A 15,690-nucleotide genomic window follows, 5' to 3' on the forward strand; every position below is an offset into this window, starting at 1 on the left:
CATTAACAAAATCAATTTGGCTATTTTCATCATAACTTTCTGATTTATGTTCAGAAAACTTACTTAATTCTGGGTCAGGAAGATACATAACATTAACGTCCACCATTTTTTAATTTATACTTATAAAAATTGTTAAAATTAACAAGTTATACAAAAATATTTGTATGAATTATATTATAGTTTTTAGGCATTGGTTTTGATGGTTTTTAGCACAAATTAAAAAAATTTTTTTTAGACCTCATTGCACAATGTTGCAAGCTGTAGTATGAAAAAAAACCCATGCAAACTGTAATATGAAAAAAAATAATAATAATAATAAGTTTGAATATTAAAAATACAATTTAAATTATTTCGTTTTTTTCGACACCTTCGAAACTATTTAAGATTATAGTCATCAAATTTTAGAAATATAAAAAAGATTTCATTACTACATTTTTAAAAGTAGAGTAATTACATGCACTTTAAACTTTTGTTATTATAAACTCTACACTTTTAAAAGTAGAGTTTTATAATAACAAAGTTTGGGGGCAAAAAAGGATCAAATGATTATTCTTTTGTGCACAAATAAAGCAAAAGTAAACAAACCTTTGTGTTTTGTTTTAACTTAGACTTTAGTTTTGTTTTGAAAAATTTCAGAGAAAACCAGTTGTTTATGCAGCAAAATAAATTAACCTATAAAAATCATATCATTATAGTATCAAATAAAAATATAAACAAATGTCGAAGAAAGAAAAAGGTTATCAAATAAATTATAGATAAAAAATAAAAATACATCCCCCCTTTTTGACGCTTATATAATTATAGTGTAAAATACTGCAAAATGGAATACTTTAATATAAATATTTATAAAAATGTCCGAAAAGTAAAGGACTGTCATTAGGAACACATCAATAAAATTTATACGAATGATGGCAACTGATTTGAATACGTCAAAATCTATTTGCAATAACACATAACTTGATTATATCAAACCAGATCAACTTCTTTGACGAGTTGCATAAATATAACGTTACAAAAATCTAACGCCCAGTATACGCCCAGTACTATCGAAAAATAAACCAAAAATTGAACAAAAGATCTTATGAATAGGTTCAAAACAAATTCATCATGTTTTGTACATTACATCATTTCAACAGAATCGTTATAACGAGGAGGTCTATATTGCGGAGGCCTATTGTTGTCACGCACAGCTGTGTTATATCCAGGTAGCGAATCGTCGTTGTTCGGTCCCCGATGCCTTGCTTGGCTTCTTTCGGCAGGCGGTGCTGAAGGCTGACTGCGACGCAGTGACAAACTTCTAGGAAGAGTCATTTGACGGGCAGGTGGTTTATTAGGGTTGCTACTAGGTGTATGAACGCTGCAGCACGCTATGAAACCTAATAATTTTTTTTTTTAATTTAAAACAAGACTTAACTGAGATATAAAAAAAGAAATAAAAAAATATTATAAAATAGAGAAACAGCAAGATTTAAATTTTTTAATAAAAATAATTACCTGCCATAAATAGTATCAGACCTAAACCTATCAGTACGCATGCCCACCAATACGTTTTGATCCAATCAAGTATAGTGTTATATGTTTTTAAACTAAAAATCATTTGCTTTAATCTTGAAAGCGGACCATCTGCATCAACTTTCCGACACTTATTGAGAAAATCGCAATAACCTGAATATTGATTACATGCGGAACCTGAAAAAAATTAACATTATATAAACGATCGTTAAAACTTTGAACGTTAGGAGTTTTCCGTTGGTTTAACTAACAAAATATTTGCTTGGATACAGAAGTGATGATGATAGTGATCTAAACTTAACAGTAAATTTTAATTTCAAAATTTACAAGAAACTTTACCGCCAAATTTTAGTTTAATATAGGTAGTGGTAAAGCGGTAGTGGTAAAGCGCTCGCTTCATAAGCAAAAGGTTCCGAGTTCGATCCCCACCACGTCCCTGGTAGTACCGCGCTCAACTTGTTTCTCCGCGCAGCGGCCTTGTTCGTCAAGGTTCGTGTTTCGGAGTTATAGAGTTGAGAGAGGGTGATAACCACTATTAAGTGGTTATCACATCATCAGTAGTGGCCTTCTCGGCCTTGAGGAGGTGAATAATAAAAAAATAAAAAAAAATTAAAAATTAATTAAAAAAAAAAGGTAAATTTTAAAAACTTTTTTCTTTATCAGAAATCACAATCGTAATTATCGTATTAATCGTAATATATAAATCGTATTAATCGTAAATATAGAAAGTTGAAAACTTTCATGAACGACATCATCAGGCAGAAATTACCAAGAGATGGTTCAATGAAAATGCCATTAATGTTCATGCACCATGGCTTCACCCAATTTTAAACCCTGAGAATAGCAATAATGAAAGTGATACCACAAAGTAAATACCATAAAGTAACGCCTGAATATTAGGAGACTCTTGTCGCCTCAATGCTGCAAAGAATAGTTGTTCTGAAAGTTTGATGAGCTCATACTTACTAAAACATGTTTTATATTGTGAATTTTATTATTTTGAGTTCACATATGTTTTTTAAATTAAAATGTTTTTAGTAATAGATGTAACAATATACAGTACAAAAACGGTTTTACATTATAAATATTCGGTGGTAGGATCTTATTAGCCATAACTGTTTATAACCTTAATTTATATTTATATCCATTTTATATTAAAAATATGCCTAACTTGTTTTTCTAGTAACAATCATTTATAACGTTTTTGAACACTTTCTGAAAGCAAACTCATATGAATTATACCTAAAGATACATTTGGGCTTAGCAACATATATATATATTTTTTTGCAAAAATAAAGCAAACTGCAAATCAAAAAAACTATAGAAATTTTTTAATTTAGAAAATCATACTTCTCTAAATTTTTGTAGTTCACGTCTTACTGTCTAAATGCAGTTTAACACATTTAGCACAACTTTTAACTTTTTGTATAGACTTTATATTATTTACGTTATATACTTTCAAAATTTAGATTTTTTTTTTTAATTATTCACCTTCCCAAGGGCGAGAGGGCCACTACAGTCGAGGAGGCTACTTTTTGTGGTTACAACCCTCTCTCAACTCTATAACTCCAAAACACAAACCTTGACAAACAAGGCTGATGCACGGAGAAACAAGTTGAGCGCGGTACTACCAGAGACGTGGTGGAGATCGAACTCGGAGCTTCTCGCTTATGAAGCAAGTGCTCTACCACTACACCACTATCGCGATTTAATTAAATTGTTGATAATTAGGAAAAAATTTTCACCAAATAGTTTAATAAATGATTTCAACATTTTTTTATTGCTTTGAAAAACTTGTTTATCTGTGAAAATTACTTTTTGTTTAAATAGTTTTTATTCGTAACTAGATAGTGCCTAAATTTTTAAAAAATACATATACAAAACTACGTATATAAACAATTAGATAAAATCTTGAACCTTTCATTATATATAATTATATAAATTATTGGATTGTATAATTCAACCATATTTGCTTTAGGACTTCCTTAAGATACCAGAGGGGCCACTATAGTCCAGCAGGCTTAATTTTTTCAGTAATTATAGGAGCATGTTTATTGCATATGCTCAATAATTTAGTTGGGAAAAATTAAACAACTTTATTAATAAATAAACAAATCTTAATTTTATACCATCCCATTTTTTTTTACGATAATGTTTGTGCAGTTTCTGCATTAAATCAATTTCTGCATAAACCTGCCTATTTTTGAAAATTTATTATTGATCAGCAGATTTATTATCTGATCAGCAAACTAATTCATGACCACTAAGTACTGCCAATACAACTCTGCTGTCAATAATGTTAATGTGATCTGTTGTCAATAATGTCAATGTAATCTGTTGTCAATAATGTCAATGTGATCTTTTATCAATAATGTCAATGTGGTCTGTTGTCAATAATGTCAATGTGGTCTGTTGTCAATAATGTCAATGTGATCTGTTGTCAATAATGTCAATGTGGTCTGTTGTCAATAATGTCAATGTGATCTTTAATCAATAATGTCAATGTGGTCTGTTGTCAATAATGTCAATGTGAACAATTATATAAATTAGTGTAAAAGTTGATTAAGAAAATTTAGCTGTTTATATTTGTTTAACATTAAACAATTTTATGCTTATTTAAACAGCAATTATGATAATATGTAAAAAATAAAAAAATAAAAAATAAAAAAATAAAAGAAATGCAGCCTTATGACAACCTGGTAGAAACTCAAACTGAGACTGCTGAGCAGATTTAAATAGCTTTACAATTTGTTTTGTCCCAAAAAGAAATAGCATTATTAGAAGCCTAAATATGACAGCAATATATGAACAAAAACAGTAATTTTAAAAAGGAATGAAATCGGTAGTAAGAAAATGGCACAATATAAAAGATCATCAAAAGTTTTTCATTATCAATTTTTGTTTTAAATATTGATTAAAATAATATTTGTAAAATCATAAAAAAAGTTGAAGAAAATTATTCAAAACTTAAAGAAATAAAACCCATATTTAGAGAACCATGTTTCTTAGTACCTGGAGGAAGCTGCTTTTTACTCGAGGGTTGAGACAATGACTTGCATGTTGATGTATCATTATTACGTTGACAGCAAACATCACATAACTCTCCATCTTTTGAACATTGACATTCATTTTTGTTGTAGGTTTCAATCAAGCATAATGATCCAGTGCAATCCTAAAAATTTTAATTGGATAACCAATCCAAAATAAAATAAACAGTATCATATATACACATACGCACACAATTATGTAAAATTTTTAACTGGGTAGCATTCCAATCCGAAATATGACAAACAGTATCATATATATATACACACACACACAATTATATAAACCCATGTATTTATATATGGGTTTAAATAATAACCAAAAAATCAAATGCTGGTAATTTAAAACACTTACTCCATTTATACAAACACGTGTGTTACTGTTGCATAGCTCATTATTTCGAACAGGTTGAGGGGTTGGGCAAGTATAGTTTGTAGGACTGAGACTTATTAAGAAAAATTATTTCGAAAAACAGCAAAAAGTAACAAAATAATAAAAAGCTTAGAAAATTTATAAAAATATTATTTTTAAATAAGAAAAATATAGAAATTGGCAAAAATAATAAGAAAAAAAAAAAAAAGCTCAAAAAAACAAACAAACAGAAAACTCTAATGTATAATTTTTAGTCGTGTCAGGGTTTAAAAAATGTGCCTATAAAACAACAACAACAAAATACTATCAAAATACACAAATATAATTGAAAAAATTTAGTGCTTGCATGTAGTGTTTTACTGAATCATAGAAGACCACATGACACTCCATTTATAATATGCATAGGCATCTAGACATCCCTAATAAGTGAAACTTTTGTCCAATTCAATGAATAGTTTTTAATGAATGGGACAAAAGTCTTAGTCCAATAAAACTATATATTATAAAAAACTATTATATATATATATATATATATATATATATATATATATATATATATATATATATATATATATATATATATATATATTTATATATATATATATATATATATATATATATATATAAAGCGGCATCTGTTATCTCTATTTTCAAAAATTCTAGAGAGCGATCTGACTCAAGTTAACTACTGTCTAACTACCATTTCATTAGTTTTCTTACTATCAGGAGCAAGGTTTTTGAGTCTTTAATTAACAAACACTTAATCTCTTATCTTGAATCTATTAAATTACGTTCTGATCATCAATATGGATTTCAATCTTCTCGTTCTACTGCTGATTTGTTGACAGTAATAACTGATAGATTTTATTGAGCATTAGATAGATGTGGAGAGGTTAAGGCTAGACTTTTCTAAAGCTTTTGATAAGGTTTAGCATGCTGGTCTTCTCCATAAGCATATATATGTATATATATATATATATATATATATATATATATATATATATATATATATATATATATATATATATATATATATATATATATATATATATATATATATATATATATATATATACTAGGTTGTCCCATAAGTTTGCGGGCACTTGAAGCTAATATTTTCAAACATAATTTTTTTTATGACGTTTGACTCAAATCAAATAATGATTGATATTATTTTGTAGTATTTTTATTCCTCTTTAAAATGGTGTATCGCTTTTTGTAATAGTGATTTAAAAATGTGTCTTTTTAGTTCTAAAATGACGGACGAAAAATATGAAATTCGCATACTTTTGCGTCACTATTGGAAAAAAGGACTGAGTTCAAGAGATGCAGCAACTGAAATTTGCAATGTGGAAGGCGAGGGAATGGTCAAGAAAACCGCAGCGGCCAAATGGTTCAAGGGCTTTAACAACGGCGAAACCAGCCTTGCAGGTCTACCCAGGTCAGGCCGTCCATCGACAGTAAACAATGAGGCGCTGCGCGAGCTGGTGGAGCAGCAACCACAAACTAGCACCCGCAGATTGTCGGCAGAGCTCGGCCCTTCCAAGTCCACCATCGATCGCCACCTCCATCAAATCGGACTCGTCAATAGGCGCTGCCGAGAAGTGCCTCACGAATTGACGCTTGCGCAGCAAAAACGACGCGCCGACACCTGCACCCATCTGCTCGAAAACCCCAAGGACCTTCGTTTCTGGCGTCAAGTTGTTACTGGAGATGAAAAGTGGGTCTTCTTCCGTAACGCCAATAAGGCGAACGTTTGGATCCAGCCCGGCCAACCCGCTCTACAAGTCGCCAAACAGGATCGGTTCGTTCACAAGGTCATGTTGTGTGTTTGGTGGAATTTCGAGGGGATAATTCACTTTGAGCTTGTTCCAAATGGTCTTGCAGTGAACGCCGCACTCTACACTGAACAACTGGATCGTGTTTACGCCGCTCTCTCGGCTTGTTATCCTGCCTTGGTCAATCGAAAGCGCGCGCTCCTGCTACATGACAACGCTCCAGCACACACCGCCGTTCGCGGTGTGTGCTGGAGCGTTTATATATTTAAACAACTTTAAAAAGTATTCTACACAATAGAGTGCTCAATGTTCTTAAAAGAACAGAACAATTATATATTAGTAGAAAATCACTTAACAAAAAATTTTTCCATTTAACACTGTGTTTCATCAACAAAGATTCATCAGAAATGGATGATCAAATTAATAAAACTTCAATTTATACCAAAAATTAAAGGAAGTTGCAAATGTCTTAACTACTGTAAATTTTCACACATTTGTGGAATTTGCTGACACTATTATAAAAAGAATTCTTTAGAAATGATTACTTATGCTATTTTTTTAAATGTTTTTTTAAAAAGGGTAGTTAATGTAAATATTATTTGAACTCATTTATTTTTATAGTTTTTTAGGAGAAACTTATTTTCGTGCCTACATTTAGAAATTAATTCCGATCTTTTGTTTAATAAGCATTCTTGATTTGCATGTGTAATTATTTCAAATTTTTCTTGTAGGCATAGTATGCATTTTTTGGAAATATTGTTATATGCAGGCGCTGTTTTAAGGATAGACCAATTCAGTATAAAATCATCAATATTTTTTTCTTTTAATTCCCATATATATTTTGACAGCATGGTGTCTTTTGAATACTTTTTATTCTTGAAAGATTGCTTATGATTGGCAAAACGTTTTTTCCATTCACCCTCTGTTATGCCAATATATTGTTTATCAGATACATTCTTAGAGGAAACAACACATTCATATACCACATTTTTTGATAAACAACTTCCACTCATTGGACAATTGATTTTTTGTTTACAATTACAATTTTCTGTAGTTTTTTCATGTCAGTATGTTTTTCTTTTTCCAAAAAAAACATACATGACTGCTTTGATGTAACAATGGGCAGTTATGACGGAGCAGAAATTTGTGAATTTGTTGGACTATATATTTTAGATTTGTTAAGTAAAATAATCAATATAAAAGATTTAGGCCTTTATCGCAACGATGGTTTAATAGTAATGTGTAGAAAATCTGGTCCACAGCTCGACAAAATTAGAAAAGATATTATAAAAATTTTTAAAAATATTGGCTTTCAAATCGAAATAAACATAAATTTAAAAATTGTGAATTTTCTTGATGTCACATTTAACCTCTCTGAAAATTCATATAAGCCTTTCAAAAAACCAAACGATGAACTATTATATATTAACATTAACTCTAACCATCCACCCCAAGTTCTAAAACAAATCCCGATTTCAATTAATAACAGACTAAACCAAAACTCCTCAAAATGTATTCAATTCCTCTAAACGAATATTTGAAGATGCCCTAAAAAAAAGTTTTGAAAATTTTGAACTAAAATTTCACCCTGAAAAAAAGAATACAAAAAAAAGAAATAAAACTAGAAATGTAATTTGGTTCAACCCCCCATATAGCAAAATTGTTTCTACTAACATAGGAAAAGTGTTTTTAAAATTGGTCGATAAGCATTTCCCGCGATCTAATAAATTACATAAAATTTTTAATCGAAATACAATTAAAGTTAGCTACAGTTGCACAAAAAATATGGAAAGAATTATAAAAGGTCACAATAAGGCTTTGTTAAACAAAAAAAAAATCCTAAATGAAAAAACTACAGAAAATTGTAATTGTAAACAAAAAATCAATTGTCCAATGAGTGGAAGTTGTTTATCAAAAAATGTGGTATATGAATGTGTTGTTTCCTCTAAGAATGTATCTGATAAACAATATATTGGCATAACAGAGGGTGAATGGAAAAAACGTTTTGCCAATCATAAGCAATCTTTCAAGAATAAAAAGTATTCAAAAGACACCATGCTGTCAAAATATATATGGGAATTAAAAGAAAAAAATATTGATGATTTTATACTGAATTGGTCTATCCTTAAAACAGCGCCTGCATATAACAATATTTCCAAAAAATGCATACTATGCCTACAAGAAAAATTTGAAATAATTACACATGCAAATCAAGAATGCTTATTAAACAAAAGATCGGAATTAATTTCTAAATGTAGGCACGAAAATAAGTTTCTCCTAAAAAACTATAAAAATAAATGAGTTCAAATAATATTTACATTAACTACCCTTTTTAAAAAAACATTTAAAAAAATAGCATAAGTAATCATTTCTAAAGAATTCTTTTTATAATAGTGTCAGCAAATTCCACAAATGTGTGAAAATTTACAGTAGTTAAGACATTTGCAACTTCCTTTAATTTTTGGTATAAATTGAAGTTTTATTAATTTGATCATCCATTTCTGATGAATCTTTGTTGATGAAATACAGTGTTAAATGGAAAAATTTTTGTTAAGTGATTTTCTACTAATATATATATATATATATATATATATATATATATATATATATATATATATATATATATATATATATATATATATATATATATATATATTAGGCTCCAAGTTTATACTTGTTGAGCACTCTTTAATTGTATTTTACCTAACCTAAACATGGAAACTAACAATTTCACTTACTCTCTCAAAAATATCCTGATCCCAGACAAAAAAAGTTATACTATTTCATTAATAGACAAAGTAGAACACTTTATTAAAAGAATTCGTTGAAAAGCCCATTTTTTCTTAGAATCTGAAAAAAATAAAAACCCTTTAATCGAAAAATAATCAGAATGAAAATTATGGATTCAAAACAAAAAACGCCCCACCATTTATTTCTGACCTGGAAAATTTTGAAAATGATTTATTACACTTAATTAAAACTATAAAATTTCAAAACATAAATAATGAATTCTAAAAACAATTAAAACATTAATAATATAAACTAATATTTTAGTTTTTGCTGACAAAATAAGCAACGTTTACCAAATTACCCCAGAAACTCATCAAAAAATACTGTGCTATAATATTTCTAATAATTATTCAAAAGCACCAAAAAACTTGGAAAACGCCATTAATTTAGAAGCTCAAAACATTGCCTAAAATATTAATTTAGATGCGAGAATTGAATCAGTTGCACCAGCGCAAGCGTTTGCTTCACTAAAAGATCACAAACCAAATTTTCAAAATAAACTCCCTTGTAGGCTACTAGTTACCCTCAAAAAGTGAACTAGGGCATGTTAGTAAAATAAAACTAGACAAAATTAATAACTCTATTCGGAAAAAATTAGGTTTACATCAGTGGAAAAATACCACTGGTGTTATAGATTGGTTTTCTAAAATTAACAATAAAAATGAATGCACATTTATACAATTTGATATTATTGATTTTTACCCCTCAAATTACAGCAGAAATTTTAGATAAAACAATAGAATTTGGAAAATCCCAGTTGGAAATTACTGAGGGCACTATCCGTATAATTAAGCACTGCAGAAAAACTTTACTCTATTTTGATAAGGAAACGTGGAAGAAAAAAACCATGCACGAATGCTTTGATGTAACAATGGGAAGTTACGACGGAGCAGAAATTTGCGAATTTGTAGGTTTATATATTTTAAATACCCTAGCTAAAATAATCCAAATTAATCAATTAGGTCTTTATCGCGACAACGGTTTAATAATAATGCATAAAAAATCAGGGCCACAACTCAATAAAAATAGAAAAGATATTATTAAAGTTTTTTAAAATATTGTCTTCCAAATTGAAATAAATATAAATTTAAAAATAGTGAATTTTCTTGATGTCACATTTAACCTCTCAGAAAGTTCTATAAGCCCTACAAAAAACCTAACGACGAATTATTGTATATTAATGTGAATTCGAACCATCCCCCTCAAATTCTAAAACAAATTCCAATTTCAATTAACAATAGGCTAAACCAAAACTCTTCTAATGAAAATATTTTTAACTCCTCTAAACGCGTTTATAAAAATGCCCTTTAAAAAAGTGGCTTTCAAAATTTCGAGCTAAAATTTGAAAAGAAAATTGCAAAAAAGCGTAATAGAAATAGAAACATAATTTGGTTCAACCCCCCGTACAGCAAAAATGTTTCAACAAATATAGGTAAAATTTTTCTAAAATTAGTAGACAAACATTTTCCTCCCTCTAATAAATTACATAAGATTTTTAACAGAAATACCATTAAAGTAAGTTATAGCTGTACAAAAAATTTAGAAAGAATTATAAAGGCCACAACTACACGTTAATTAATAAAAATGAACATATAAAAGAAAAAAACACTGATTTTGTTAACTTCCCATTAAAGAAAAAAAATATAGTAATTAAATATTTTTTATAATAATTTATAACTTCCTGTAAAATATTTTTTTCTATAAATTGAATTTTTTTTGAGATTTAGTAACTCTTCCTGATGATCCAGCAATGGTGAAACTTAAAGTTGAAGATAAAAGTTAGATAAGTGTTTTTTACTTATTTTTATATATATATATATTTATTATATATATATATATATTTTTTTTTGTTATTCACCTCCTCAAGGCCAAGAAGGCCACTACAGATGAGGAGGCTACTTAATAGTGGTTATAAACCCTCTCTCAACTCTATAACTCCGAAATACGAACCTCGACGAACAAGGCCGCTGTGCGGAGAAACAAGTTGAGCGCGGTACTACCAGGGATGTGGTGGGGATCGATATATATATATATATATATATATATATATATATATATATATATATATATATATATATATATATATATATATATGTATGTAAATTATGTTAGTGTATTTTACAAATAGAGTGCTCAATGTAAAGTAGAAGATAACAGTTAGATAAGTGTTTTTTACTAATTTATATATATATGTATATATACACACAAAGGAAATTATATATATTAAAAAAAAACATTTTAAAACCTTGTGTGAAAAGATTTTAATGATTCAAAAAAACAAAAAAATAAAATTATTTGAAAAGATACAGACAGTATGAATTTTGTGCACAATCAGTTTGTTGCAAACAAAGTATTTTTGATGATGCTGAATAGGGTCTACACGTATTTGGATCACAACAAATGCCAAGTGAAGGACTATATATTTGAAAAAATAAATTCAATTAAAAAAACCAAATCAAATAGCATAAATAAACAGAATAAATAAAGGGATAAACTTTCTTACAACTATTTATTCACATTTTTAACTATATAATCAACTTTTACTATTGTGACCAATAGTTTTGCATTAGAAAGTAAAAGGGTCATTATAAAGTTTATAATGACCCTTTTACTTAAAAAATTATTTTTAAATTAATTTTTCAAAAGAATCTTTATTTTTTTAAAAATGCCATCATTCCACATCTTAATTAGTTAATAATTTTGTAAACAAATCACTCCAAATAATTAATGAAAATCCATCTGATAAAATTCTTAAATCTTTAATGAAACTCTAGTTTTGACATAGCTTAAGTATGAAGTTTAAAAATTATTAAAAAAATTAAATTATTATAAATAGTAATAATTATCATTAGTATATAAAAATATAAAAATTGAAACAAAAATAATAAAGTTTTTAAACTGATCACTGAAGACTTAAAACTTTAATGTTGCAATGAATTTGCAATTATATTCTTGCATTTTAATCATGATATATATATATATATATATATATATATATATATATATATATATATATATATATATATATATATATATATATATATATATATATATAAATATTTGTATCTATGTATGTATACATATATATATATATATATATATATATATATATACTAGCTGACGGGGCCTGTAAAAATATGGTTCTTTGAAAGACTATTCTACACAGATCTTTTCTATACTTTTATATTTTATACTATACTCTTACATATATATGTATAGTCTAGCAGTCCCATAAAATACGGGTCTTTACCAAATCGATCATTTTTATACTTATCCTATTCCACACCAATCATTTCTATACTTACTGTTTTTTACATATTAAAAAAATGCATCAAATGGATCAAAAAAAAATATGCACACCTTTTCCACTTAGATGAGACAATATGTTTTGTGTTTTTTTAATCTTGTCAATTTTTTAAAATGCAACGACATAAATACAAAAATTTAAAACAAAACAGTTTAAGCAAAAAAGACTAGTAATTATAAAAAAAGTTTTCTTATATTACACACGATCCTGTGTATAGTGTTATGTAAGTAGATTTTTTACATTTACATATAACATTTGTTTTTATGTATTTTTTATACATAAGCGCAACTTTATTGCTATGCAATAAAGCTGCGTTTATTTAGAGAAACTGATTTTTTGAAAAGTTTTGATTAATTGCAAATGGTATAAGAGATTTATAAAATGTTTTATTTTCAATTACTTACATAAATTCGATAGATCAGTGGTTTAATGTGCTGCCATTAGCATTGTTTTGCGAAAGTTCAAATCCGCCCCTTAACATAATATATTTTAAATTTTTTTAATCTGGCCGTATATATTTATAGCAAAAAAATAAATATAGCAAAAAAGACTTTTATTTGTTGAAATAAAATTTTAAGGTTTTTACTAGCTACAGACCTTTTTTTTTTAATTTGCTTGCAACGCCTTCTGGAGTAGCAGGACAGGCTTATTAAACTTTTTCTTTATTTACATTAATATAATTGTTTTAACTTAATATAATAAACGACTTTAAAAAATGGCAAATAAATTAAAATTTTGATGTTGCCGCAATGCAATTTTTAGGTAAAGTAAAACTTGGTATGTTTTAACATTACATTAATAAATGCGTGTTTAGATAAGCCCTGTTATGTAACACTGAAATAGCCTGCTGCTGGGGGCTTCAGTATATACATCAACTACCTTAGAGCCAGTTACTGCAAAGGAGTGCTGCTACATTGACTGACAATTTGGGATGAAGCAGCAATCATTTCTTTCATTATTCCTCATTTTTTTCTTCTTTTTATGAAAAAGCTGTTTTCTTTAAAGATAAGAAAAACTAGTAAGCAATACTTATCTAAACATGCATTTATATATTTATATTTATGTACATACATTCTAATAAGATTGTCTAATAAGATTGGATAAAGGAGCAAAAAAAATTATTGTGGTCCATCCATAAAGAATGTAATTTAAAAAAATACTAGCTAATTAGTAAGATAAATTATACTTACAGCCTTAAAATAAAAATAAAAACGAGGTCGGTAATTTATTGCAAACTATTTAAACTATTCTTGGATGTTTTAATATTATCTATATTTAATAGGAACAAGAGTAATAATCTAAATCTCCTATTCTACCTACAAAAGTCTTGAATTTTCAAAATTTTATTTTTTTCAAAACAATTATTTTATCATATGGGTGCATTAACAATGACCTCCCATTATGATAAGAACGATTAAAAATAGAAATTTTAATAATGAAAGTGGTTTTGTATTTTTGATAAAGCAAACATTTTTTGTAAATTATTATGCACATTTTATAATACTTTGTGAATTTACATTTATACTTGTAACTTTTTATAACTTTTTTTTCCCTTTTATTACAGGACGCACATTGATAGCAGTTCTTAACTAAAGTATATCAAGCCTTTTGACCTGTGCAGTCACCAGCATTTTAATTTTAATTTTTTGTTGACAAAAAATTAAAATTAAAATGCAAGACCAGAATTTTTTTTTTTATTAATTAAATAGACTGCCTGCCCCAACCAAACCCTCAGTTGATGTAGCAGCACTCCCTTGCGGGTCAGGCTATATGTCAGTCGATGTAGCAGCACTCCCTTGCGAGTCAGGCTATTTGTCAGTCGATATAGCAGCACTCCCTTGCTGTTTTAAAAAAAAAAACTCAAAATAACCTATTTTAACTTTTTTTTCTATTCTATTTTAACTATTTTTTCTACACTATTTTAAAGAGAAAATTAAAAATAAACAAACCATAAACTGAAAAGAGAAACAAAGTTAACAAAGGATAAAATAAAGGATAAACCAGAGAAAGCAAAAGCATAAATCTAGTATAATTTTCAATTAAGAAGTGTCTCAATTAATAGTATGAAATAATAGTAATAGCTATAATAATATTATATATAATAAATAATATAAAGCTATAATAAACTTAATCAACTTAAAAACTGAAAAAAATTTTGCTTAAATTATTATTTAATTAATAGTTTAAAGCAAGTATTTTTTTCTTATATCATCACGCTGATGTAGAGCTTAGAGTTTGATTAATTGTGACATTTATGAGGTGCAAGTATTAGCGCAAGTATTGGGTTCAAATCCTTTTTCCAATTAATTAAGTTTGGATTAAATAACTTAGAAACTTTGAAACAAATAACTTTAAAACTTTGATTTATTCTAAACACATTTAAATTTATTTTATCATTCATTAATTTTTTTAGTTTAGTTTTCTATTTTTTTTAATTTTTGTTTCTCTTTCCAGTTTATAGTTTGTTTATTCTTAATTTTAGTTTAAGTTTAAATTTGTTTATTTAGCGCATTTTTTAAACAGGCAAACTTAAAACATGCAAGGAGATGTGGCCAAGTTGTCAAAACAAAATATTATAAGTGTGGTCATACGAGTTGTGTGACCAAACGTGTCTCCTAAGAAGGCTTGATATATATACATATATATATATATATATATATATATATATATATATATATATATATATATATATATATATATATATATACATATACCATAACATATTTATGTAACAAATCTAACCATAGTATAACCATATTTTTGTTATCTACCATAGCATATTTATGTAACAAATCTAACCATATTTTAACCATATTTTGATACATTAATTAAATATGAATTTTCAGAAAAAGAAAAAAAAAACTAAGAATAATGAAAAAAAAGATT

General features: G+C 27.4%; 1 protein-coding gene across 1 annotated transcript in view; it reads right to left on the reverse strand.

Moving 5' to 3' along the window:
* Positions 1 to 649: 649 nt before the first annotated feature.
* The window catches only part of LOC100215515 (disintegrin and metalloproteinase domain-containing protein 10), a 53,304-nt gene continuing 38,263 nt past the window's right edge, over positions 650 to 15,690 (reverse strand). The window contains exons 11-15 of the mRNA XM_065802314.1: positions 11,805 to 11,912; positions 4,912 to 4,996; positions 4,525 to 4,684; positions 1,495 to 1,689; positions 650 to 1,376 (exon numbers count right to left, since the gene is read on the reverse strand). Of these exons, the coding sequence (XP_065658386.1) occupies positions 1,120 to 1,376; positions 1,495 to 1,689; positions 4,525 to 4,684; positions 4,912 to 4,996; positions 11,805 to 11,912 (805 nt within the window). The 3' untranslated portion in view covers positions 650 to 1,119. The remainder of the gene's footprint in view (positions 1,377 to 1,494; positions 1,690 to 4,524; positions 4,685 to 4,911; positions 4,997 to 11,804; positions 11,913 to 15,690) is intronic.

Source organism: Hydra vulgaris, chromosome 08 (genome assembly GCF_038396675.1).
Source record: "Hydra vulgaris chromosome 08, alternate assembly HydraT2T_AEP".
Lineage (NCBI taxonomy): Eukaryota > Metazoa > Cnidaria > Hydrozoa > Anthoathecata > Hydridae > Hydra > Hydra vulgaris.